The following is a 23843-nucleotide window of genomic DNA, read 5'->3' as shown; positions in this document are numbered from 1 at the left end:
CCATGTCTTTACTTGAAGTTATGCCTGTATCTTGAAGATTTCTGTAGGTAATAAACATATTGCATTTGTAGTAATTAAAAATATTTTGTTTGATAGGATAGTATTTGGTCTTCAACTGTGAATAGTTCAGTAAATATATGAAAGGAATTTCAGTGGGGTTAGTAAAGCATAATTATGAGAAGTTTGGACTTATTGTGGATTTTGTTCCATATTTAACATCAAATAGATTGATGTCTATGTGATTGTATCACCGAAACTTACCATCAATCTGAGTTAATTTCATGTAAGGTATATAATTACGCTTTAGCATTCAGAGCTGGAACTTGAAATACTTACTTTATGGGAAAGAGAGGTCTTCTCTTTCCTTTGGAAGTTTGCTCCTAAGGCTTTTCAACCAGGTGTGGTTGGACTTTTTTCTCCCTCTGCTTGGGAATCAGTGTTTCAGTCCTTTCCCAAGATTCCCATGATGTGTGGCAGGCAGGTCAGCTCTCTTTTGGGTACTTACTCTGTGTTGCGTCTTCTTCCAGCTGCCCTACACTGGTAGTGTTGCTTGCTGATTACCTTAGGAATAGTAGGTGGCTCCAGATTAGAAAGTTGGATAAGAAAAAGATAGTTGTGGGAACTAAGCAGTCATGCTTCCTGTTGATCCAAAGAGATGTACCAAATGGCAGTGTGCGTTAAGGGTGCCATGGCCCAAACTTATGGAAGAGTAAATGTAGTTTCCCTTTCTATCCCCTGTCCCTAAGATAACTGATTTTTGTTGAAATGAACTACTCTAAAGTTAGAATGGTGGGGAATAGTAAGAAAGTTGTCATTCTTTCTAGTATATAACAATACAGGACTTTTTTTTTCTTTTAAAAAAGAAATGTTTTTCACAACTGCATTGTGTTTGTTGTGTGGGTTGACAAAGCTAGGGTCATTTGGTATCTGTCTTCAGAAAGTATTTACTCCTTACATCCTTGAAAGTAATTCATGGTTCTGGGACTGCCGTATCATCTTATCAGGTTATAGTGCAAAAGCACACATGTTTGATGGGTGGATAGTTTAAAGTGCGCTTATTGGTGCTTTGCTATGGTTAGTGTTGAGAGTTCCTCTGCTGTGTGGAATTCAACACTAATAAGGATGGAGCTGGGTATGTGGAACATTTGCAGGGAAGTTTGTTTCTCCGCTTGTTTTTCCAGGGGTATTCGAGATGACATTGAAGAGGAAGATGACCAAGTGAGTTCCCATGCAGTATTTCTCTTTTATTTTTATCCCCACAGAATCCATACTGGACAAGCTAGAGCTTGTCTTCACTGAAAGGGCCATTCCTGACATTCAGCAGGGAATAGCATTTGATTTGCTACTCTTGTATCTTTGTGCCCAACTGGCAGTATAAAGATTCACATGACTTTGCCCCTGTTAGAGATGGAACTTTTGATCAACCATCATTAAAATAATTCTGAGCTTTATACAGCTTGCTTTTTTAAAATCCAAAAGTAGTATTTATTCTCACCAATCAACTGGTAGAGTAGTGGGATCTATCTATGACCTCTAGCAATACCTAATCTCTACCTCTTTCTAAAGGTTCTGTTTGTGATTCTTGTATTCCAAGATGGAACATTAGTGACTATTGTTAATAATTTTTCCCCATTGTTCAGTTGTGGGATAGTGAGAACTAGAATGAAAAATAACCTTTTCCAGGTTTGTGATCTTTCTGATTAGTTTCCAGTTGCAAACTTGGGTTGACAAAGCCACAGCACATGTTCAACAGCTCTGGGTAGGGTAGGTAGACACCCCACCCAGGAAGGATGTAAACAGACAGATTTCTTAGTCTTGGTTAAATAAGTTGAACTGTCTTATAGTACTGTCTGCCTCGTTAATGTCTTCTGATTGTGCTTAAGAGTACGCCTGTTACGAAAGGGATCACTGCTAGTACAAATCTTGCCTTACTTGGTAGGTATTTAAGCTGTATAGATATCTGTACTCTGTGTGCATGATTATAGCAACAGAGGTGTTCTCAAGTTTAGTTGGGTCTGATTAGGCTCTTGTGCTTTTCCTGCAGGAAGCTTATTTCCGATACATGGCAGAAAACCCAACTGCTGGTGTGGTTCAGGAAGAGGAGGAAGACAACTTGGAATATGATAGCGATGGAAATCCAATTGCACCTTCCAAGAAAATCATTGATCCTCTTCCTCCTATTGATCATTCAGAGGTATGATATTTCTTGCAGAACTTGATTTTTTTAAATTATTTTTTACTTCATTTAAAACATCGAGACACACAGATTTTCCATTTCCTGGTTTATATCCAAAGTACCCACAACAGCTGGGCCTGGGCTAGCCTGAAGTCAGGATGCCAGAATTCAGTCCTGGTCTCCCACATGGGTGGCAGATACTGCAGTACTTGAGTCATCACCTGTTGCCTCCTGGGTATGCATAAGCAGGAAGCTGGAACCTGAAGCGGAGCTGGGATTTTGAATTCAGGCACTCTAGTATGGGGTGGAGCATGGCCGTGCTGTGTCTTAACCATTGCACCTCATGTCTGCTCCAGAGCTCAGTTCTTGTTTCGAGGTGATACAGTTCCTCTTCGGTTTAAGGACTTATTCTTACACAAGCGTCATGAGAGTATCTGTAGTTCGTGTCATCTCTGCTAAGTGCTTAAGTCAAATTCTGTAGGACTCTGTTGTCATTGAAGGGCACACATGGATTGCTTGCTCACATTTGGAATTTTCATAAGTATCTAACAAGGGTATTACAATGCGGAATCCCTTTTTCATTTATGTGTTTGTAGGCAAATTTTCTTCATAACCTTAAATTTATATAACCTGTCAGAAAATTTGAATACAATAGGAACTAGTTTAAGAATTAGAGAGTTGCAGGAATGTAGACCAATGCCATTCTTCTTACGGATTAGATAATATCCAGAATTATGAAATTGTTTCATGCTCTCCTTAAAAATTGAGTTTATTACAGATATCCTATGATGTCTGAAAGAGAATCAGTTGGCCGCACTCATAGGCCATGATGGATGTGCTTGTGTTCTGTCTCCTTGCTCCAGCAACCTAGGAAAGAAAGAATTTACTCTTCTCCATGGAATTGGAAATGTTTAGCCGTAAATTTTTTAAAGGCTATTGAACAGGTCCTGTTTCTTTTTGTTTTTTTAAAGATAAAAGTCCAGAGGAAAAAACACACACACACAAAAACAAAACAAACAAAAAAGATTTAAAAAAAAAAAAAGATATAATTCCCTCTAAAGACAGAACTGTTTCCAAAGGGAATATTAGAAATAGTTAAATACTTGTAGCAAAGTGAAACATCCTAACCTAAAACCTGAGTGTTGGAGGATGAAATAGATTATCCAGAATCTTTGTTCCAAAAGGTCTTTGGCACTTTATGTATTTGTTAGTCTTTTTCAAAGTTCAATTTTTTTTTTAAAGATTTATTTATTTTTACTACAAAGTCAGATATACAGAGAGGAGGAGAGACAGAAAGGAAGATCCTCCGTCCGATGGTTCACTCCTCAAGTGACCACAACGGCCGGTGCTGCACCGAACCAGCTGGGAACCTCCTCCAGGTCTCCCACGTGGGCGCAGGGTCCCAAGGCTTTGGGCCGTCCTCATCTGCTTTCCCAGGCCACAAGCAGGGAGCTGGATGGCAAGTGGAGCTGCTGGGACTAGAACTGGCGCCCATATGGGAACCTGGCGCGTTCAAGGGGAGGACTTTAGCCACCAGGCCACGCTGCCGGGCCCTCAAAGTTCAAATTTAAGGTGCCCTAACAAATTACTTTGGGAGGTAGATTGGCATTTGCATGAAAATAGGAATAGGAAAATATATTTGCTTTATTTTTTGAGATGCATGTGAAGAATAAATGAATTTCTTTGTTCTCTGCCTGGGATGGCTTGACTTGTGTAGTATTTGTAAAAGGTTATTTTGCATTAAAATCAAACTTACAAGATTGACTCTTGAATTCTAGACTAACTTTGAATAATTGGACCTGCAGATTGATTATCCACCATTTGAAAAAAATTTTTATAATGAGCATGAGGAGATAACCAGCCTCACTCCACAACAGTTAATAGATCTCCGGCATAAGCTCAATCTTCGGGTAAGACTATCATTAATTCAGTCAAGTTTTCTTACATCAGTGTTGTTTATCTCAGGTCTTTAAATTGTTTATCTATAAACTGCTGAACTTGTTCTGTTATGGTTCTTGTAGTGTCTTAGATAGAATAATAATTTTTTCCCTAAGGTTCATGTGTTATGATTATTTTAGTTCTGCAGATGTTTTATATGTGATTTTTTTTTTCTTTGATAAATTCAGTTAATTTTGTGTGCTGTGTGCTGAGTGGACCAGTGAAGAAGGGTAGGAGTCTGGTTATCTTAAGAGGAAACAAAATCTTTAGTTTGAAATTAACATGTACTTGCTTCTCTAATATGTATAGTACACTTTAAAATGCAAATTTTAAAAAATGCAAATTTCAAAATAGCAGTTTAAATTTTCCACAAAATAATTTTGGGCTGCTCATTGGTCATATTATTTAGGGTACACTAGATGACACATGAGGCACACAGAAATACTTGGCTAGGGGCTACTCTTTGGTCTGTACTCCGTGATATTTGACTTGGCTGTTTCCTGAATGTGTGTGTGTGTGCGCGTGCGGGTGCTCTGGCTTGTTTTACAATAAATTACATGCTCCACTTCCTTGGCACTCCCCAAAACTGGAAATATTGGCATCATTGGTGAAGCAGTAGTAACTATTATTGGAGATAAAGTCGGGTTTGAGTTGTTGGACACATTGGAGCAGTCTGACAGTGACTTGGCCATCACTGAGGGGAGACTCTGTAGACACAGTGGATATTGAGGATGGTAGATTATATATCTCTATAACCAGCAGTATAGATTTGTTTACTCTGAACTCACTTGTGCTTTTCATTTTAAGAATTGATTGTATTTTTTTCTGCCATCTAGTTAATATTTATGCAAAATGGCAAAAAGAGGAACATAAATGGCTTTTCCCAAACTGTTGATTAGTTTTTCATTATTTCTTTTTAGAAAATTAATTTTGATTTAAGGTATTTTTAGGTACCTAATCATTTGAAATTATGGCAGAATTTATCTTGATGATATTTATCTTAGGAATATATATATATGTAAAAGGTTTTATATTATTATTTTGAGATTCTGGCTTTCCATTTTATGTTTTTGACTTCAGATTTGTATTTTAACATCCTGCTCAAGCTAAAATGCTAGTTACAAGTAAGTATAGTTGAACTTCGACTCTGTGTTATGATGAGTTAGAATCATTCCTGGAGTTGTCTCTGTCTCTAGGTCTCTGGTGCTGCGCCTCCTAGACCAGGAAGTAGCTTTGCTCACTTTGGGTTTGATGAACAACTTATGCACCAGATTCGAAAATCTGAGTATACCCAGCCCACGCCAATACAGTGCCAGGTAAGTAGAAAATAAGAAAGGAGACATAAAGTAGAATTATATTCTGTAGTTGGGTAGAGTCTACCTTCAAATGAAGATATAACACAGTATTTTATGTAGAATTATGATGGCATGAGTAAAAGATGTCCACATGCTTTCATTGTGACTTAATCTTCAACTTGTGCTTCAATTAGGAAAAAAAGTGCATACATGGAATCAGGAGTATTTTTTAAATAGGACTCTTTTAAGATTTATTTATTTATTATTGGAAAGTCAGATTTACAGAGAGAAGGAGAGACAGACAAATCTTCGTCCTCTGGCTCACTGCCCAAGTGGCCACAATGGCCGGAGCTCAGCCGATCCAAAGCCAGGAACCAGGATCCTCCTCTGGGTCTCCCACTCAGGTGCATGGTCCCAAGATCCTCCACTGCTTTTCCAGGCCACAGTTAGGAAGCTGGATGGGAAGTGCAGCAGCTGGGATATGAACTGATGCCCACATGGGATCCCAGCGCATGCAAGGCAAGAATGCAGGCATTAGGCCATTGCACCAGGTCTGGAATCAGGAGTATTTTTGAATTTTTACACCTTTAAAACGCAAATGGGCTAAATGTCTGGGAAATGTTCTGTGATATCTGATACATACCTTGGAAATAGGACATAAAAAACCAATTAGATGTAAATCTATTAAAAATATTTGTGTGTTGATAAATTTAGCACTGTTAGTGACTGATATTCTTTTACCCGTAACTTCTAAAAATTCTCATTTATTACTGAAAGGAAAAGCTTCTGTTTGCCATTCACATATGAGATAATCTGTACCTTCTCAAGTTAGAATGTTTTTCAGCTTTAGTAATTGCTGCTGTTATAAATTATAATTTGTAATTCTATATTGAGGCAAAGCAGAGTCACTTGTATTTTGTAATTGACATCTGATCCACCTTCAGAGAATGCCTTAATTCCTTACCAACTTACAAAAATGTCAGACTTTTCTCACTATTTCATAGCCAGTCTTATCTCCCAAGATATTTTTGTTCCATTGGAAATGAATGTCATAAACAGTCCTTGATCATTCCCCAGGATTTCCTTGCAGACATCTTTAGAATTGAAATTTTTTAGTGGATTTGCTTTTTTTTTTTTTTTAAATTCAGGGTGTGCCTGTGGCATTAAGTGGTAGAGATATGATTGGCATTGCTAAAACAGGCAGCGGGAAAACTGCAGCATTCATATGGCCCATGCTGATTCACATAATGGACCAGAAGGAGTTGGAGCCAGGGGATGGACCAATCGCTGTCATTGTGTGTCCTACCAGGGAGCTTTGCCAGCAGGTAGGTGCTCCTATCCAGTGCGGGCTGCACGGGGCTATCCGGGCATGTGGAGACTAGCCGGTACAAATTAGGGTAAATAGACACACCTGAGTTGGCGTTTTAAAATGTATAGTTCAAGATGTTGTACATATTCAAGTTGTACTATAAAGATTTTGGAAACTGTTGCATATTTTATATTTTCTGTATAACCAAATATATACTTTTCCCTAAAAACTGTCTTAAGAAGACAAAAATATGATACAGAAATTGTTTGTATATGCTCACAGTGTGTTTTGCTAGGGTGAATTAATAGAAAAGCATTGGCACAGGATCAGAAAAAAGTGAGAAAATGAATAATCAAGGCAAGACTATATAACTGTGAACTGTTAATGGTACTATACCTTTCAGTTATACCTTAATGAATACCGTTGTGAATTTATAGCATATTCTAGGTATTGATTTTCTATGACAACAAGTGTCTGTTTCGTAGAACTCCTTTTGGGTTGTAATAGTGGTATTTGCTGGTGTCACAGTTGGTTAATGTGTTATTAACAACTTTGTAGATCCATGCAGAATGTAAGCGGTTTGGGAAAGCATATAACCTTCGATCAGTGGCCGTGTATGGAGGAGGGAGCATGTGGGAACAGGCCAAGGCCCTTCAGGAAGGGGCAGAGATTGTTGTGTGCACCCCAGTAAGTATGTCTTGTACTTCAGTGGCTTCTCAGCTTCTCTGGATATGGAAAACATGGTTAGCTTTGGAGGGAATTTCCCCAAAAATGTGGTAAAGCAGGGTGGCAAGTGCTCTGCTGAATGACAACCTCTAGTTTTATTTAAGCACCCACAAGTTCTCTATTTCAAATAGTTTTTTTAGACTCTCCTAGGAAATGGATTCATAGTTAGCAACACCACCAAAAATGAGCTATCCTGTGTGTGGTCATAGCTTCCGGAAATGTGTGGTCTAAACATTAAAACTCATCAATCATTAAGGCTTTAAGGACATTTCATAAAGCCTCACAAAAATGGAACTGGCCACTCTGCCACAAAATTTGAATCACAACTAATGAAAGAGGAAAATTTAATTGAGTTTTCAGAATTTCTTTTCTTCTGGGCTAGAGGTGGTGCATACATTACTGTGGGACAAGTATCTGCTACAGTCCGAGATAGGAGAGTTAGCACGTTGGCAAGAGTCCTTGTAAATGCTAATTATACTTACTGTCACTTCATGGATCTTATAGGGCCGACTGATTGATCATGTGAAGAAGAAAGCTACCAATCTTCAAAGAGTCTCTTACCTTGTGTTTGATGAAGCAGATCGAATGTTTGACATGGGTTTTGGTATGACTTGAATACCATATCTTCTGCCCTGCTCTGATAATCCCCCTCCTCTTTCTGGCCTTAAAAGGTTTTGTTTTGTTTTTTTCCACATGTAAAAACATTTTATTTTGTTTCACGATACTGTTCCATAGACTTTGGGGTGCCCATGCCATTCCCCCAGGTTCCTTCCCGCTCTCCATTGATTTCCCCTCTAGTTTTACAATGGGTATGCTTCATGAACAGTCACAAGTCCATCATGCTGTTATTGAAGTGTTTCCCAACAATGTAGGCATGGACAGTGTCAGAGAATTCATCATATTGTTAGGATATTTTCAGTTTTTTTTTTTAAGCATAAGAAACTGTAAAAACTCATGGGTAGGATTAAACTAAGGCACTAGGAGTTTTCTTAAGGAAAGTGTGGTAGTTTTCATTGAGTTGAGGAAATTTGATGGTGCTTTTTTTATGCAGGATATTTTCTGTATACATTCATTTTTATTCACATGGCTTTGATTGTGGAGGTCAAGGTTTGTGTTCTTGGATAAAACACTTGGATAGAAATCATCCAAACCCCTTTGTGTTGTCACTGGCCTCTTGGACTTAATCCAGCTGTGTGAAAATTCTTAGTAAACATCTTCAGTGACAGGTACACTGCCAAGCACAGGCCAGCTAGACAGAAGAAAGTTGGAGTTTCATATTGAATGACCTTTCCAGGAATTTCAAAATTGCCTTAATTCTTAGCACTTTTTGTGAGTATCTTTAATAAAATGACAATTTTCTGGCTTCTCAAGATGTTTTAATAACAGGGTTATATACTGATTTTACTTTTGTTCTTTCAGAGTACCAGGTTCGGTCCATAGCAAGTCATGTCCGTCCTGACAGGCAGAGTACGTATGAAGCAACTTTATATAAAATCACATTTGTGTTCAGCATGATTACCTATTTGTTTTATAAGTGTTCATATAGTTGTGGAAACACATGATGAGAATCATAAAGAACAAGACAATGGCTATTTGAACCAGACAAGAGTTCAGATCATTGGTTCTAACTTTCTGATTTTTACAGATGATAAAAGTAAAGCTTATACATTAGATTACTTACCCAATTTGTACAGTTTTATCAGTACAACTGAGTAACACATGGTACAGCTACACTGATTAGTGATCAACTAATTTCTTAATCCAAAATATAATAAAAACAAAGGCAGCTTTTTTTCTCTAGTGAATCTATTTTTATTTTATTTTAAGGTTTTTTTTTTTAAGGCTTATTTATTTTTATTAGATCTACAAAGAAGAGGAGAGACAGAGAGGAAGATCCTCTGTCTATTGATTCACTCTCCAAGTGGCCGTAATGGCTGGAACTGACTTGATCCAAATCCAGGAGCCAGAAGCTTCCTCTGTGTCTCCCATGCGGGTGCAGGGTCCCAAAGCTTTGGACCATCCTCGATTGCCTTCCCAGGCCACAAGCAGGGAGCTGGAAGGGAAGTGGGGCTGCTAGGATTAGAACCTGTACCCATATGGGATCCTGGCACATGCAAGGCGAGAACTTTAGTCACTAGGCTACCACACTGGGCGCTATCTTTAAGGGTTTTTAAAAAAATTATTTGAAAGGCACAGTTAATATGGTAGGGGAGCAAAGAGAAAGAATCTTCATCTGGTGGTTCACTCCTCAGATGGCTGCAACGGCCAGAGCTGAGCCGCCAGCATGATGTTTGGAGCCCAGTGCTTCTGGGTTTGAATACTTGGGCCATCGTCTGCTGCTTTCCCAGGTCCATTAGCAAGAACCTGGAAGTGAAGCACCTGGAACTAAAACCGACATCTGTATGGAATGCCCATGTCACAGGTAGAGAGTTAGGATGCTATGCCACAATGTCAGCTCCTCATGAGTCAGTTCTTAACGTTTAGATAGGCTTATGTTAATAAATAAATAAAGTGCATAAATAAAAATTCTGAACATTAGTGAAACTTAGTTTGTGTTCATAAAGAAGTTGTACTGAACCCAACACGGTGGCTTAATGGCCAAATCCTTACTTTATAAGTGTTGGGATCCCATATGGGCACCAGTTCGTGTCTTGGCTCTTCTGCTTCCCATCCAGCTCCCTGCTTATGACCTGCACCCACATGGGATGCCAGGAAGAAGCTCAGCTTCGGTCATTGCCGCCACCTAGGGAGTAAACCACTAGATGGAAGATCTTTTCTTTCTGCCTCCTCTTTGTGTAAATCTGATCTGCCTTTCCAATGGAAGATAAAAGTCATACTGTTTGTTTAACAGAATTTTTTTTTCTTTTAGCCCTCTTATTCAGTGCAACTTTTCGGAAAAAGATTGAAAAATTGGCCCGAGACATCCTGATCGATCCTATTCGAGTGGTCCAGGGAGATATTGGAGAGGTAACCTTAAGAAGGGCTGGGAGAGACCTCAGTAGGTTGTTTCTCATGTTAATGGAGAAATAAAATTAGTTCTCACTCATGAGAGGAAAAACTAAGATTTTGGTATATTTTGTGATGAGGCAGCTTGTTTTAGATTTGTAATCAAATACACATACAGGTGCAGCAGGAGTTGCAGAATGGTGGTTATTGAAACTGGGTGGTAGATACGTAGGAATTGATTATGCTGATTTCACTTTTAAGCTTGAGAATTTCCATCGTAAAAGCTTTTTTTCTTAAATTTTAAAATAGATCGGATCTTCCTAATTGACCACCAGTGAAGTATGATGGAGCTGGCATTTTATTTGATGGTAGCAGAATGCCTTCAGAAGATAGAGTAGAGTGAGCCGAGAAACCTGGCAAGAAAAAGTTAAATTTCATTTCTTAGTTATACCGATGCGTTTTGTGGAAATTGCTGTGAATTCAGTTAAAGCTGCTTAGTTTAAATTACTTGACATTGTCTGTTTCAGATTTTAAATGCTTCCTATGTGCAGGTATGAATTACGCTGGGAGCAGTTAGAGGAATAAACCAAAAAGCAGTTTACCCATTTACTATGTAATCATAGTTACATAAAAAGTTGCACAAGGTAATGAGGTCTACAAATTAGGTGGATGTGTGTACATTCCAGTGGAAGGGGTGAGCAAGGTTACAAGAGAGTATGAATCAATTTTGAGCTTGCAGGAAGAAGGTCCCAGGAAGGTAGGAGTGGTTCTAGGTACAGCTAAAAAAATGGAAGACCCGGTCCCTGCTGAGGCGCCTTGTGGCATCACTGTCAGAGCATATGTTCCGTTTCTCCCCCATCAGGCAAATGAAGATGTGACACAGATTGTGGAGATTCTCCACTCTGGGCCCAGTAAATGGAACTGGCTTACGCGGCGACTGGTGGAGTTCACCTCTTCAGGGAGTGTCCTCTTGTTTGTTACTAAAAAAGCAAATGCTGAAGAGCTAGCCAATAATCTGAAGCAGGAGGGTCATAATCTTGGGTTGCTCCATGGGGACATGGATCAGAGTGAGAGAAACAAAGTGATTTCAGACTTCAAGAAGAAGGACATCCCAGTCCTGGTGGCCACAGATGTTGCAGGTAGAGTATGAAATTTTAGTAATTGTTGGTCCCAGTGCTTGTAAGGGACTTGTATCTTACTGTGTAAGGCCTGTAATATGACTGACGAGGAATGCAGATTGTTAGAGTGGTAGTATTTCTACTTTGATCTGTTAACTCCACATGTATAAGAGAAGACTTTGTTTACTTTTAATTTCAGCTCGGGGTCTGGACATCCCTTCAATTAAGACTGTTATAAACTATGATGTGGCACGAGACATTGATACCCATACTCACAGGATTGGCCGCACAGGAAGAGCGGGTGAGAAAGGTGTGGCCTATACCTTACTGACCCCCAAGGACAGCAATTTTGCTGGTGACCTTGTCCGAAACCTGGAAGGAGCAAATCAGCATGTTTCCAAGGAACTCCTAGATCTGGCAATGCAGGTGAGGCCTGGGAACAATTGACTTGTAAATCTAAGCATGAGAGTCCATCAGCAGGTGGAAGCATTCATTCCGTCACTTTCTCAGATAAATAAATCTTTTTTCTTTAAGATTGATTTGTTTATTGGGAAAGCAGATTGACAAAGGAAGGGAAAGACAGACAAAAAGATCTTCCGTCTGCTAGTTCAGTCCCATATGGCTGCAATGGCCAGAGCTGATCTGATCGGAAGCCCACAGCCAGCAGCTGCTTCCAGGTGTCACATGCGGGTGCAGGGTCCCAGGCCACAAGCAGGGAGCTGGATGGGAAGTGAGCAGCTGGAAATGAAATGGTGTCTGTGTGGGATCCCAGTGCTTGAGCCATTACACTGGACCCATAAATAAATAAATATTTAAAAAAGAGAGGAAAAGAAAAGAAAAGCCAGGACTTAAACAGTCACTCTCATAGGGATCTTTTCTGTCTTTCCTTCGCTCTGTAAATTTGCCTCTCTAATAAAAATAAATCTTGGGGGAAAAATTGTGAAAAATAAAACTTTAAGCTAATTTTGGTGTAAAACATTTGTTTGAAATCTGTGTGTAGACTCCATGATGGGCATTTTTAAGAATGTTTTGATTGTTAAATAAAATTTTAATCTCCCCAGAGATGTTTATTTTTAAGAGAATGTCACTAAATTTGATGAGTAGTGCTGTGATGGTGAGCGAGTTCAGTGAATACTTTTACACTCTGGGGGGAAATAACATTTTCAGTTCAGCCACCAGTCTTTCTGGAACGATATCCCTGGAATCATTCTAACAGACTTTCTTTCTTGTGGTTTTTTTCCCTTGTTGAACCCACCTAATTTTTATGTCCAGTGGTACGTTTAGGTTTGAGAAACAAAAAATAATTGTGTTTGTCCCAAGGAGGTAGACATGGCCAGTCTACCTAGTCAACTTCCCTTCCAGGAGAACTTGAAGGGAAAAAATAACAGTAAAGTAAGCCTTAGAGGAAGATCTTCTTTTGACATTTTGTGGATTAAACTACCATGAAGACAGCATTCTGTATTTTGTTAATAGGCCCCCCCACACACACTTGCCAAAAAGTTTAAGCTGAAGAGGAAAAAGTTCTTCCCTCCGACCTTGCTTGCGCTTTGACCTTGTCCTCTTTTTCTCTGGCCTTCTCTCCCTTCTCCTTCCCTGGTTTAACCTTCAATTGTGTTTACTGCAGAATGCATGGTTTCGGAAATCTCGCTTCAAAGGAGGCAAAGGCAAAAAGCTCAACATTGGTGGAGGCGGCCTGGGCTATCGGGAACGGCCTGGCCTGGGCTCCGAGAACTCGGTGAGTGCAGACAGGTGTGGAGCTCTTAGCTTGGGTCCTGGGTACTGGATGAGGTCATGATTGTTCAATCTACTCTGGCTGTATTGTGCTGTTCAAGTGCATACAGTGCCTATTCCTAATGCAGCTTTCTGAGGAAGCATCTGTACTTGGCTAACCAGGCTTGCTCAGGAAATTAGTCTCAGATTAGCAGTGATTTTCACATTGTTCGCTAGGCCACCAGCACGTGCATACTAGTCCCCCACTCCATGTTATTGAATCAGAAGCTCAGGAAATGGAGTCCAGCAGTTGTTATTTTACAAGCTCCCCAACGCTGACAGGCCCACGTCCTGTTGCTGGAGAGTTACTGTGTACATTCTAGCAGTATCTTGTCACGACACTCAGGAGTGAGCCTTATACTCTGGGAAATTACATCAGAGAGAGTTCAGAGCTAATTTTTCTCAAAGACCACATACCATGTCATCCCCCTGTGATAGCTTAACTTGCAGTTTTCTGCCATTTTGATTCCTGAGCCCAGGAAGCAAGCTGTCAGTATACTTTGGTGGCATGTTAGGTAGCTTGGAACCTTTAATAAATACCCTATACCCTGTTCTCAGGATGATGACAATGCGGATGATAACAGCAGCCAGGTGGTAGTTGGTAAAACCAAGACACCTAAGATTACACAGTGGTAATGGATGAAACAGAATTCACTTCCTCCATGGTCTTCAGTCAGAACTTGAGTCATCACATTTTAGCTTTAACAATTCTCCATTAACTAAATGTATTTGGGTCTGTGTGTTTGTGTGCAAATAACAGTCAACTCTGGGCATAATCTGGCTCCATCTCTGATTCTTGGGGTTAGATTCCAGGAAATGAACTACTGTATTGGGATGTAAACATTTTTGAAAGGTTCTTACTTGGAAAGCACAAGTAACTTTCTGAACTACCCAGTTGCTATGCAGCTGCCTCTTGAGGGCTTTCGGTATAAAAGGGGACCCAGTGTGTGGCGGTTGTCTTTCTCGCTTTCCATTCTCAGGGCTGCGCATACTTGTTTTTTAGGACCGAGGAAATAACAACAATGTAATGAGCAATTATGAGGCCTATAAACCCTCCACAGGAGCAATGGGAGACCGGCTGACGGCAATGAAGGCAGCTTTCCAGGTCTGAAATAAGCCTCTGGTTAAGGGTTTTCACATTAGCTCCTGGACAGGGCTGGGGGCCTCGTCTTCTGAAGTGATAACTGGGCTTGTAAGCGTGGTGCCGGATTTCAGGTGTTCTCTTCCTTGGGTTTCAAATATAAATGTACAGTTAGAGCTGCAGAAGCCCCTCCTGCTGGGTGAGCATCTGCTGCAGCCTCACGAGAGCCCAGGGCTGCTTGTGCTGCAGCCGTGTTGGCATTCCCTCCCAAACTGTCCTAATCTGGCTCACTGTAATCACCGTATTTTTGGCCAAATTTCACTGTCTTTTGAACGCTGAACCCGTTTCTCCCGCCTGCCATTCCTGCTGGCTAGCTGCCCCGTTACTAGCTGGCCTGAATTTACACAGCTCATTGTCTCCAGACTGCTTCGGTATGGTCTCAAGACTTTTTCCTGTCCCATTAGTATAGGAACACAGAAATCCTGGTTTAGAATTCAGGTTCAGGGGGTGGTGGGGCAAAAAAAAAATTTAGGATCCATTTCTGATTGAAGGAAGGTGACACATAATTCATGTATCAGCAAGGTATGCAGGCAGGTCCTGTCTTAGCAGACTTCTGAAGGTCAGATGAAAACTAAATAGCCTGTTCATGTCAGATTTTGCTGTCAAGTTAAAAACATTTGTTTTTCACAATGTTTTATATTTTGAATTATAAAGAATTCTGGCTTTATTGTTGAATTGATTTGTGTGTGTGTGTTCTAGCCAGTCAGGTGAGAGCAGTACGTTTTGCTACATTGAGCTGTGAATCTTCTTTTGCAGCACAAGAACAAACAGGCCTGTGCTTTGGTGCCATTGGGGCACTCAAATCAGCTTTGTCAATATAGCAGTTTATATGCATAATTGCCAAGCTTATATATTTCCGTTTTCTGGGATTTGTCATATTTTTCCTGGTCTTTTCTCTTTCAGTCACAGTACAAGAGTCACTTTGTGGCAGCCAGCTTAAGCAATCAGAAGGCAGGAAGCTCTACTGCTGGGGCAAGTGGATGGACTAGTGCAGGGAGCTTGAATTCCGTTCCCACTAATTCAGCACAACAGGGCCCCAGCGGTCCCGACAGCCCCGCCACCAATTCCAAAGGTGTCCCAGGCTTTGGCAGTACTGGGAATGCCAGCAACGCCCCTGTGACGTACCCTTCTGCTGGAGCCCAAGGAGTCAACAATACAGCTTCAGGAAGTAACAGCCGAGAAGGGACAGGGAGTGGCAATGGGAAGAGAGAAAGATACACTGAGAACCGGGGTGGCAGCAGACACAGCCATGGAGAGAGCAGCAGTCGGCATGGAGATGGCCCTCGGCATGGAGATGGTGGTCGTCACGGAGATGGATATCGCTACCCAGAAAGTGGCAGTCGTCATACTGATGGCCATTGGCATGGGGAGAACAGGCATGGAGGAGGTGCAGGCCGGCATGGGGAGAGCCGGGGTGCAAGTGATGGTCGGAACGGGGAAAGCAGGAAGGAAGGTTGTAATCGTGAGAGCAAGATGGACCCCAAAGCGGACAGCAACAAGATGGACAAGACAGACAAGACGGACAGCAAGTCAGATAAGACAGCGGATGGTTTTGCTGTCCCAGAGCCACCCAAACGCAAAAAGAGTCGATGGGACAGTTAAGACGTTGTGTGCGTGAAGTCAGTTGTCTTTAACTTTATTTTTAGAAAGATTTTGGTAACTAGATGTCTCAGGGCTGGGTTGGGGTCGGTCAGATATAAGGACCCCCTGCCCTTAGTGAAGAGCTGGAGTTTTGGAGACATCCCTTCGTCAGAGTCATTTTTCAGGTGTTTTCTTGGGAAACTGCTTTGGTCCTATGATGCAGTGAGAGCAAGCTGGGAAACTTCTTTGGGTTCTAGGTGAGTTGCTATGAGGGTAAGTTGAGGATACCTTGAGAGAAAGGGCCTTAAAGGGCACAAAACTCACTCTAGGTTTATATTATATGTAGCTTATATTTTTTACTAAAATGTCACCTTACAAACATCTATATAAAACAGACTTTTTCTTAGCTGTGTGGCCAGGCAGTCCCCTTTGTAGGAGTTGACTTCTGCAAACCCAGTTGAGCTGTTGGAGGAGGGGGAATGCGACTTCAACAGATGTGGGTGCTCAGGTTCCCAGACAGGTCTGTATGCAGCCCTGAGACAGGCACAAGACACCCTCCTCCTCCCTCCCCGCCAGGCTTGGGAGGTCCAGGGCCACTATGCTGGGAGGGAAGGGTCCTGGAAACGGGACCATGATCGTCCCAAGTCTGAGATGTTGCTGAATTCAAAATGGAACCCAACAACAGCTTTTTAAAGTGTCTTCTATTTCTTTCTTTTTTTTTTTTTTAACTTGCCCCAGTGGTAGTCTTTTGCTGAAATGATTTTGATGATTTTTTTGTTCTATCTTGTTTATAAAAAGGAAAATATACAAACTTCGGATTTTGTGACTTTGTGAAGGTTTCTTTAAGATGTGCATTCCTCTGCTTGCTCTGTAGTAAATGTTTTACTGCTGGGACCTGTGGACTGTTTGTCGTTTCTGCTTCACCACGGGCTGGCACACGGGAATCTCAGCACACGTGGTGTGAGCCAGCAGAAGACACTTCATCTCATCTTGGCTTTATTCAGCTAATGGGTTGTTGTTTTGACTTTTCACCCCCAGCCCCCACACACACCACATTCCTCCGTGTCTGCAGATGAGATGGGAGAACACTCCTGCTACCCAGGATCACTGCCAGGGCGTGGCTGCCATGTCCTGTTCTCGCCCAACGCTGGGGCTCTGCTCACTTCCGCTTGTGTTTTTTCTTCTGTTCTTTCCGCTGCTGTGCCCTCTGGTCCTTCTTCATCCTGGAGTCCACCACCTTGAAGTGGCCTCTGACTCCTGCTGGCCGCCGCACCTTGCGGCCTACGCCTTTTTTGGCTACAACGTAGGTAACTTGGCGTTTCTCCTTGCCCAGTCCTGCCTTCTTGTAGAGACTGCAAAGGAAAACAACCGGTTAGAGGCCTTGCTGTCACCCTTTTAACCTCCTCATGTCCCTGGGGTGCTTCCCCCAGTCACCTTCGCAGCTGTGCCACTTTCTCTCGCTCTGAGATGTCCACTGTGTTCACCACAGCCTCAGCCTTCTTCTTGGTCTGCTCCAGCTTCTTCAGCATCTGGAATGTGTTCTGGTCAGTGACCTCTCTCTCGGCCCTGCCCCACACCTGAACTGCAGGCGGCCCTCAGCACTTACCCTCCGTTTCTTTCTAGCCTTGGCCTCAGCCACTTTTTTGATAGGACGTGCATTGATTTCCCTCCAGCGTTTCCGGTAATGTTCCACTTCCTTCTTGTCAATGGGCAATTGCCGGATCCGGTGCTGTTTTTCCTCCTGCACAAACCACTCTGGAAGCTCCCCTTCCTCTTCATTAAATGCATACCTGGGCAAGACAGGGCAACAGTCTAGCAACAACCACTGTGGGTTTCTGAAGAAGAAACCACCCACTTCCCCATGGTGTGGTCCCCATTACCGGTTGAAGGAGTTATCTATGAGGTCTCGCTTGGCCTTTTTGGAAGAGGCAATCACAGCTCCCAGAGCCAGGCCTTCAGGATCTAGTATCCGATGTTTCGCTAGGTAGGCAAAAGGCAGAGAGGCCTGATCTAGGCACTGAAATTCCCCACTGGTCTCTCCACTCCACCCAACCAGGCTGCACTGCGCTCTCACCTGGGTTCTCAATAGGCACCACCTCAAACCCAGCATCATCTGATGGTGGCCCCCGGCTTCGCTTCTTACCACGGGACGCTGCCCAGCTGCGGCGGGCAGAGAACTAAGTGAATATTCTAGTACCCACAGCACAGTCCCAGCTGACCACAACCCCTGCCATCCAGGCTGTACCGCAGGCCAACTAAATCAGAATGTACAGGGCTGTTAAAGGCCTCGTACTTTAGAGAAGTGACTTCAGGCCACTGCTGGATCTCACCTCTCTTCATCCTCGCTGCTGCTGCTGACACTGTCTGAGCTGTCATCTCCGATAGGGGGGACCTCTGTCTCCCCGGGGGCCGTTTCCTGGCCCTGGAGAGACTGAGTTTGAGTCTTCAAATTTGAAGCTGGGGGTGCTGATGGTGACTGCTGCTCCTGCTTTGGCGGCTGCTGCTGCTGCCGCTCCTTCCGGCGGTTTTCATGTAACAGCTGAGCCTGGCTGATCTCCAGGGCCTCGTCCGCATCGTCCTCGATGCCACTGAAGCCGTCCTGTGGTGAGGGAACAACCTGCAGCCATCTTTTTCTCAGGGGATGCCAACTTCCTGTCAGCCTAGCCCTCAGCCCTGTACCTTTGAGAACCACAGATTGGCCTGTTCTTCCTGCAGTACTGCCTTTTCCTCCAGTGACACTAGCAGCGGATTCTCGTCTTCCTCTTCCTTATCATCATCATCTTCAGCAAACTGCACACTGTAAACCCAAAGAACAGCAAAAGGAAGCTCCGGATCCCTGAGCGCCTGCAAGCCCCAGTGGGTCTCAATGAGGGGCACGCTCACTCTCACACACTTACTGCTTTTGTTCCTTCAGACCCTCAGGTCTCCCGACTCCTGCCAGCTCCTCTGGATCCAGGTCACTGTCCAGAGATGCCTCCTCTTCCTCCTCCTCAGCATCTGACACATAGATGTCATCTCTTGGCAGATCAGACAGAAATGTGTCTGCAGTGCTCATGTCTCCTTGCGTGACTTGCTCTAACAACTGAAATGTAGCAAACATGGTGCTTTAGTCCCATGCTCATTGTCTTAGTTTACCGTAAGCAACACCAGCAGACATGAAAACGTCCTGTTCTAAGGCACTAACCTGTCTTCAGTGGTAGCACAAACGAGTATTATGGAAAAGTACCCCCGTAGCTCATAAAGCAAATTTTGAAATTTTCTAAAATATTGGTGTTTGTTTTATTTGGGAGAAAGAACTCTACTGGCTCATTCCTCAAATGCTCCCAATGAGCAGAGCCAGAACAGAGTTCAACTCGGGTCACAGCTGCCGCCCAGGGGCTGTATTCGCATGACTAAAGGCAGAAGCTAGAGCCAGGACCCAGTGCCGGCCCTCTGCTACAGGACAAAGATGCCCTGGTCCCCAGGCTAAATGCCCGCTTGTTGCCTACCTTCAATTACTCCGAAAAGGCATTCAGTCACCTCCCGAGAAAGTAACAGTATATCCCAATTTTCTCCCAAAAGGCAGCCAGACAATTTACATCCAACAGAAATATTTCACCTAGGTAGGCTAGAGAAACCTCAAAACTCTATTTTCCTCATGGCAAAGATGGCTGCTATTTTCCTATGTAACCACTGTAGGGAAGAATGCAAAGACAGGCTGTGGGATTCTGGGTAGTATCTAGCAGCTGGGATGTGGGGACAGCCTGTGTCAGGTCTAGCGTCTCCATGCTCTCCTGCAGGACAAGGGGGACTTAGTTATGCCATTCCCACCACTGCATTAGGAAGGATGTTAGGCTGCAGTCACAAAAGCACCACGCATAGCCTAATGGGGTGAACTCGTCTAAGGGACTTCTGGGGGAGACCCTCTGTATCTGTGCTTGTAACCCAAGCAGTACCAAGTAGTACCCTGGCTGCATGGATTCTAATTGCAACTCTTGGTCCTAATGTTCCAGCTCTTAAAGGATAAATCCAGCCCACTCATAAATCTCCCGATTTCATCATCCAAGTGTATGTTTCTTTCGGCTTTTGAATCACAGGGTTCCCTCAGTAGCCTTGCCAAGTGATTTCTGCAGTTCAAGGTAGCAACCAAAGCCCGATGATTCACTTTTAGGACATGCAGCTTTGCTGCCGGCAGACTCCGAGCATCCTTGGGCCCAGCTCACCTGGTGGCCCCGGATGGTGCGCAGTGAGAACATGCCCGTCTCTCCTTCCTCAGCAATGGAGACCCCGGGCAGGTCCATCTTCAGCTCCACTCGCTCCCGCTGCTTTCTCTGCTCACGCAGCAGCTTCTTTTTCTTCCTGAAGGGAGAGGTTGTGGATCTAACCTGCCCGGCTCTATTCCTGTTCCTATTCAATGCGGTCACTCTTCTCCAACCTTCTTCACCCAGGAATTTTGCAGTGGGGCCACTACTTAACTCTTCAAATGGCCACAAAAGCCAAGTCTGGGCCAGCTGCAGGCTATGAACTCAATCCAGCTCTCCCCATGTGGGTGGTAAGAACTTGACCTGTCTGCTGCCTCCCTGGGTGTTCATCAGCATGAAGCTTGAGCTATGCTGGTCCTTCAATGGGGGAAGATCCTCACCTATGGCTGACCACTAAGCCAAATTCCTACCCTGCCTCACCTCACCTCTTTAATTCTGCCACCTCCTGGGCTTTCATCTCAGCCAGTGTCCGGTCCAGCTGCTCTTCCTCCTCCTCCTCCTTAGAGGGTTTTCCTGGGATCCCAGATGTTGACTCCTCGTCATCATCACCTTCCTCTTCTCCTGAACTGAGGCTGACAGAACGATCCAGAAGTTTCGTCAGTTTGCCAGAGGCTTCATCTAGTCACCATCTACTTTGGTTTAGCTCCACTCACCTGATGTCCAGAGCTTTTGCTTGCTCCTTCAGCTTCTTGGCCACATGGCGCCGAAGCTTCGTTCTCCAGTTCAGGAGGGACCTGTCAGAGAAATAGGATTGGTCCATGCGTCTGCCCCCTCTGCATCCTCTAGCACAGCAGCATGGCTTCCAAGGCTTCTGCCCTGCTGCACACCTGAGTTCCTTGCGTCCCAGCACCTTGATGTCCTGACAGCAGGCCCGGATGTCCTCGGTGGTAGCTGGGTGCTGTGCCAGCTCTTCATCATCCAGCGAGATCTTTTAGGGGGAAGGGAAGGAGTCAGGATGTTTCCAGGCCATGGTTATGGGGCTGTCCTACAACCTTCAAAGTCTGGGAACTCACCTCACTGGCTTTGGAGAGGAAGTCGACAGGGTTGGCAGCTCGGAGGAAATCGCTGACTGAGGTGCGGTGATACAGGGTGAGATCGCCCTCAGCGTAGCCTTCGGCCTTCGTGAGAGAAATGAGGCTGGCTGGCAGTCCCTTGTAAGACATCTACAGGACCACCAGGCTCAATCTCCCCAGAGTTCCACAACCCTCTCCACCAAACACACCTTTGGCTTCTTCTTGGTCACCAACTCAGTAACAGTTTTAGCCTGGACTTCAACTTCCTTGAAAGCAAATTTTGGATCAAAGAATTTACTGTCAACCTTATCAGGAGCCAGGAATCCTAAAAAGACATAATAATAAAATGCATGCTGGAAGGGGCAGGCTGGTGCCACCTGGGACACTTGCATCCCACATTAGATGCCACTGAGTTCTGGCCACTCTGCTTCCAGTCCAGCTTCCTGCCAATGCATCTTGGGAGATGGCAGAAGACGGCTTGGGTGCTTGGGCTCTGCCACCCAAGTGGGAAGTGCACAGAGGGTTCTCTGGGTTTCTAGTGCAGGCCTAGCCCCAGCCCCAGCCCCGGCTACTGCAGCATTTATGGAGTGAGCCAACAAATGGAAAAATCTCTATGTCCGTGGCTCTGTAGATGCAAATAAACACTTAAAAAAAAATAGTGTGCTTTGATAGTTGGTGGTTAAGTCAACAGAAAGCACAAAGGGAAGCCCACCTTGACAGACAACAAAGATCTCTGCAGATTCATGGCGGGAGGCCTGGGGCTTGGTGGCCTGGACACGGCGGAACAGCTGCTGGAAGATCCATAGCAGAGGCTGGTAGTCGCGGGAGCGGAAGACCTTTGTGATGAAGTAGCCACCACGGGCCAGAAAATCACAAGCCAAACGTAGAGCCATCAGCGTGAGGTGGGCTGCAGGAGAGACGTGGGCAGCTGAGGCCCTCTGTAGCCTGGGAGGACGTGCCCACCCTACTCTCCAGGACCCACATTCCCAGCACCTTGTGAGTAAGCATCATGGACCCAGCTGGCCCCAACGTTGGGGGCACCATCATTGAGCACAACGTCAACCTTCCAGGTCTTCAGCTCCTTTCTCAGGGCCTAGAGAAGGGAAGGGATCACTGTGACAGGAAGAGTGGCTACGAGTGAAGACCCTGGCTCAGCACTGGTCCCCCTGCCCACAGCAGCTTGTTGTGTGCCCGCTATGAGTCAAATCGTATTATGGGCACAGGGCTCCCCAACAGTAACAAAAATGCCACCCTATCTTTGTGGCGCTTAGGGTTCAACAGTGAGCCTTCACCCACTGCTAGGGGACACAAGGAGTCTTGTCACACAGATGTTCTGCAGGAACTTGCTAAGAGCACGGTAAACGAGTTTTCATCTCTGCAGGATTTGGGGAATTGGAAGATGGAGATGATCATCACCTGCCTACAGCGTTCCGTCGTGATGTCCTCCTGCAGGGTCACCACGTTGGGCAGAGGCTTGATGGGCACCAGGTCCACTCCTGGAAAAGATGGAGGTCGGCGTATTCTACAGCTCTATCGCCAGCAGGAAGGAGGGACATGGAGGATGAAGGCTAGGGCTCAACCCCCCCAGACAGCCTCCCATCACTCACCCACAATAAGACTGGATACAGGCATAAACTTGGCAGCCACCTGCAGCCTACAACAGAAGCAGATTCCTGCCTTGGCAACATGACCCCTCACCCCTGGTGTCAGGAGCCCTTGCCAAGCACAGTAGTCTCAGAGTGTGTCCCGGGCGCACACTCCAGGGTTTAGGAGACCTGCGCTTAGCAGGAGACAGATCAGGCTATAGTTACTGCGGATGGTTCGTAAATCTTTTCCCCAACCCCAACACAACCACTGTTCACAGGAGTGAGCGCGTAGGTGTTAACGCACCATCCTCCCGGCGCCGCACACAGGTCCAGCAAGGCGCGGGCTTTCTGCAGGAACTGAAAGCGCCGATTCAACTGGATGAGCTTGAAAGCCGAGCGGGAACGGTAGCCTGCAGCGGCGGCGACACAGTCATCAGGTGGCCGGGCTTCACAGCCCACCACCCGCTGCTGCCCGAGAACGCAATACCGCGCAAGGGGGACACTCGCTGCGGTGCGGACCCCGGCTCACCCGTCTCCTTCGCCAGGTGATAGAACTTGTCTCGTCGGCTTTTGCCGACTTTGCCCTTCTTGCCCATGGCGGGACGAGAAAGTGTCACTCAACCTGCGAAGAAACACGTCCGACCTCGAAGCGCTACCTCCCTCCTGCCGCGAGCCCGTCCGCGCGGTCACCGGGGAGCAGAATCCCACACGATCACCGCCACCCAGAACCGCCTTGCCCACCCGGAGAGCCGCACATGGAGGCAGCAGGCAAGTGTACTTCCGCTTCCGCTGACGCCGCCTACGTCACTGGCGCCGAGGTTTCCGCCATTTCGGGAGTGTCCATAAAGTTTTCTCTACGTCACTTTTCCTCGTTGTAGAAGTTGAACGTTGACATTAGGAATGCAGATTACAAGAAATAAAAAGAATTTCAGAGGAGCGAGACTTTGCACTTCCATTCCCTCTTTAACCCCTTTCCCAAACTCCTGAACTCCAGTAGCCGCCC

The 23843-nt window shown here is 44.6% G+C and overlaps 2 protein-coding genes across 5 annotated transcripts in view; one reads left to right on the top strand and one right to left on the bottom strand.

Moving 5' to 3' along the window:
• DDX42 (DEAD-box helicase 42) overlaps positions 1-16898 on the top strand; it is a 34821-nt gene extending 17923 nt beyond the window's left edge. For all 3 annotated transcript variants that reach the window (XM_058675299.1, XM_058675297.1, XM_058675298.1), the window contains exons 5-18: positions 1182-1218; positions 2045-2194; positions 3982-4086; positions 5311-5430; positions 6558-6734; positions 7277-7405; positions 7949-8048; positions 8864-8911; positions 10314-10411; positions 11253-11529; positions 11708-11934; positions 13133-13243; positions 14282-14383; positions 15323-16898. In XM_058675299.1, the coding sequence (XP_058531282.1) occupies positions 1182-1218; positions 2045-2194; positions 3982-4086; positions 5311-5430; positions 6558-6734; positions 7277-7405; positions 7949-8048; positions 8864-8911; positions 10314-10411; positions 11253-11529; positions 11708-11934; positions 13133-13243; positions 14282-14383; positions 15323-16021 (2380 nt within the window). In that variant the 3' untranslated portion in view covers positions 16022-16898. The remainder of the gene's footprint in view (positions 1-1181; positions 1219-2044; positions 2195-3981; positions 4087-5310; positions 5431-6557; positions 6735-7276; positions 7406-7948; positions 8049-8863; positions 8912-10313; positions 10412-11252; positions 11530-11707; positions 11935-13132; positions 13244-14281; positions 14384-15322) is intronic.
• Positions 16899-16979: 81 nt separating this feature from the next.
• FTSJ3 (FtsJ RNA 2'-O-methyltransferase 3) lies at positions 16980-23791 on the bottom strand. 2 transcript variants are annotated; one of them, XM_058675301.1, is made up of 21 exons: positions 23596-23791; positions 23370-23462; positions 23145-23250; positions 22862-22908; positions 22671-22750; positions 22248-22347; positions 21967-22161; positions 21464-21579; positions 21255-21359; positions 21069-21169; positions 20895-20975; positions 20667-20813; positions 20203-20338; positions 18898-19082; positions 18680-18797; positions 18331-18599; positions 18075-18160; positions 17881-17980; positions 17607-17790; positions 17435-17529; positions 16980-17352 (listed from the first exon to the last, which is right to left on the bottom strand). In XM_058675301.1, the coding sequence occupies exons 2-21, from the start codon at positions 23434-23436 to the stop codon at positions 17160-17162; spliced, it is 2511 nt and encodes an 836-aa protein (XP_058531284.1). In that variant the 5' UTR covers positions 23437-23462; positions 23596-23791; the 3' UTR covers positions 16980-17159. The 2 variants fall into 2 exon arrangements, with proteins under 2 accessions (XP_058531284.1, XP_004597308.2); XM_004597251.3 differs by lacking the exon at positions 23596-23791 and having other exon boundaries at positions 23370-23575.
• Positions 23792-23843: the final 52 nt, after the last annotated feature.

The sequence above is a fragment of the Ochotona princeps genome, chromosome 17 (genome assembly GCF_030435755.1).
Source record: "Ochotona princeps isolate mOchPri1 chromosome 17, mOchPri1.hap1, whole genome shotgun sequence".
Lineage (NCBI taxonomy): Eukaryota > Metazoa > Chordata > Mammalia > Lagomorpha > Ochotonidae > Ochotona > Ochotona princeps.
The sequence above is the reverse complement of the archived record's forward strand: the minus strand, read 5'-3'. Positions and strand labels throughout refer to the sequence as shown.

Coding starts and splice junctions, on each gene's coding strand:
- FTSJ3 (XM_058675301.1), bottom strand. CDS start 23,436: ATGGGCAAGAAGGGCAAAGTCGGCAAAAGCCGACGAGACAAGTTCTAT. Junction 22,162..22,247: donor CCATGATGCTTACTCACAAG/GTGCTGGGAATG, acceptor TCTCTCCTGCAG/CCCACCTCACGCTGATGGCT. Junction 19,083..20,202: donor GCACCATCCGGGGCCACCAG/GTGAGCTGGGCC, acceptor GCTACATTTCAG/TTGTTAGAGCAAGTCACGCA.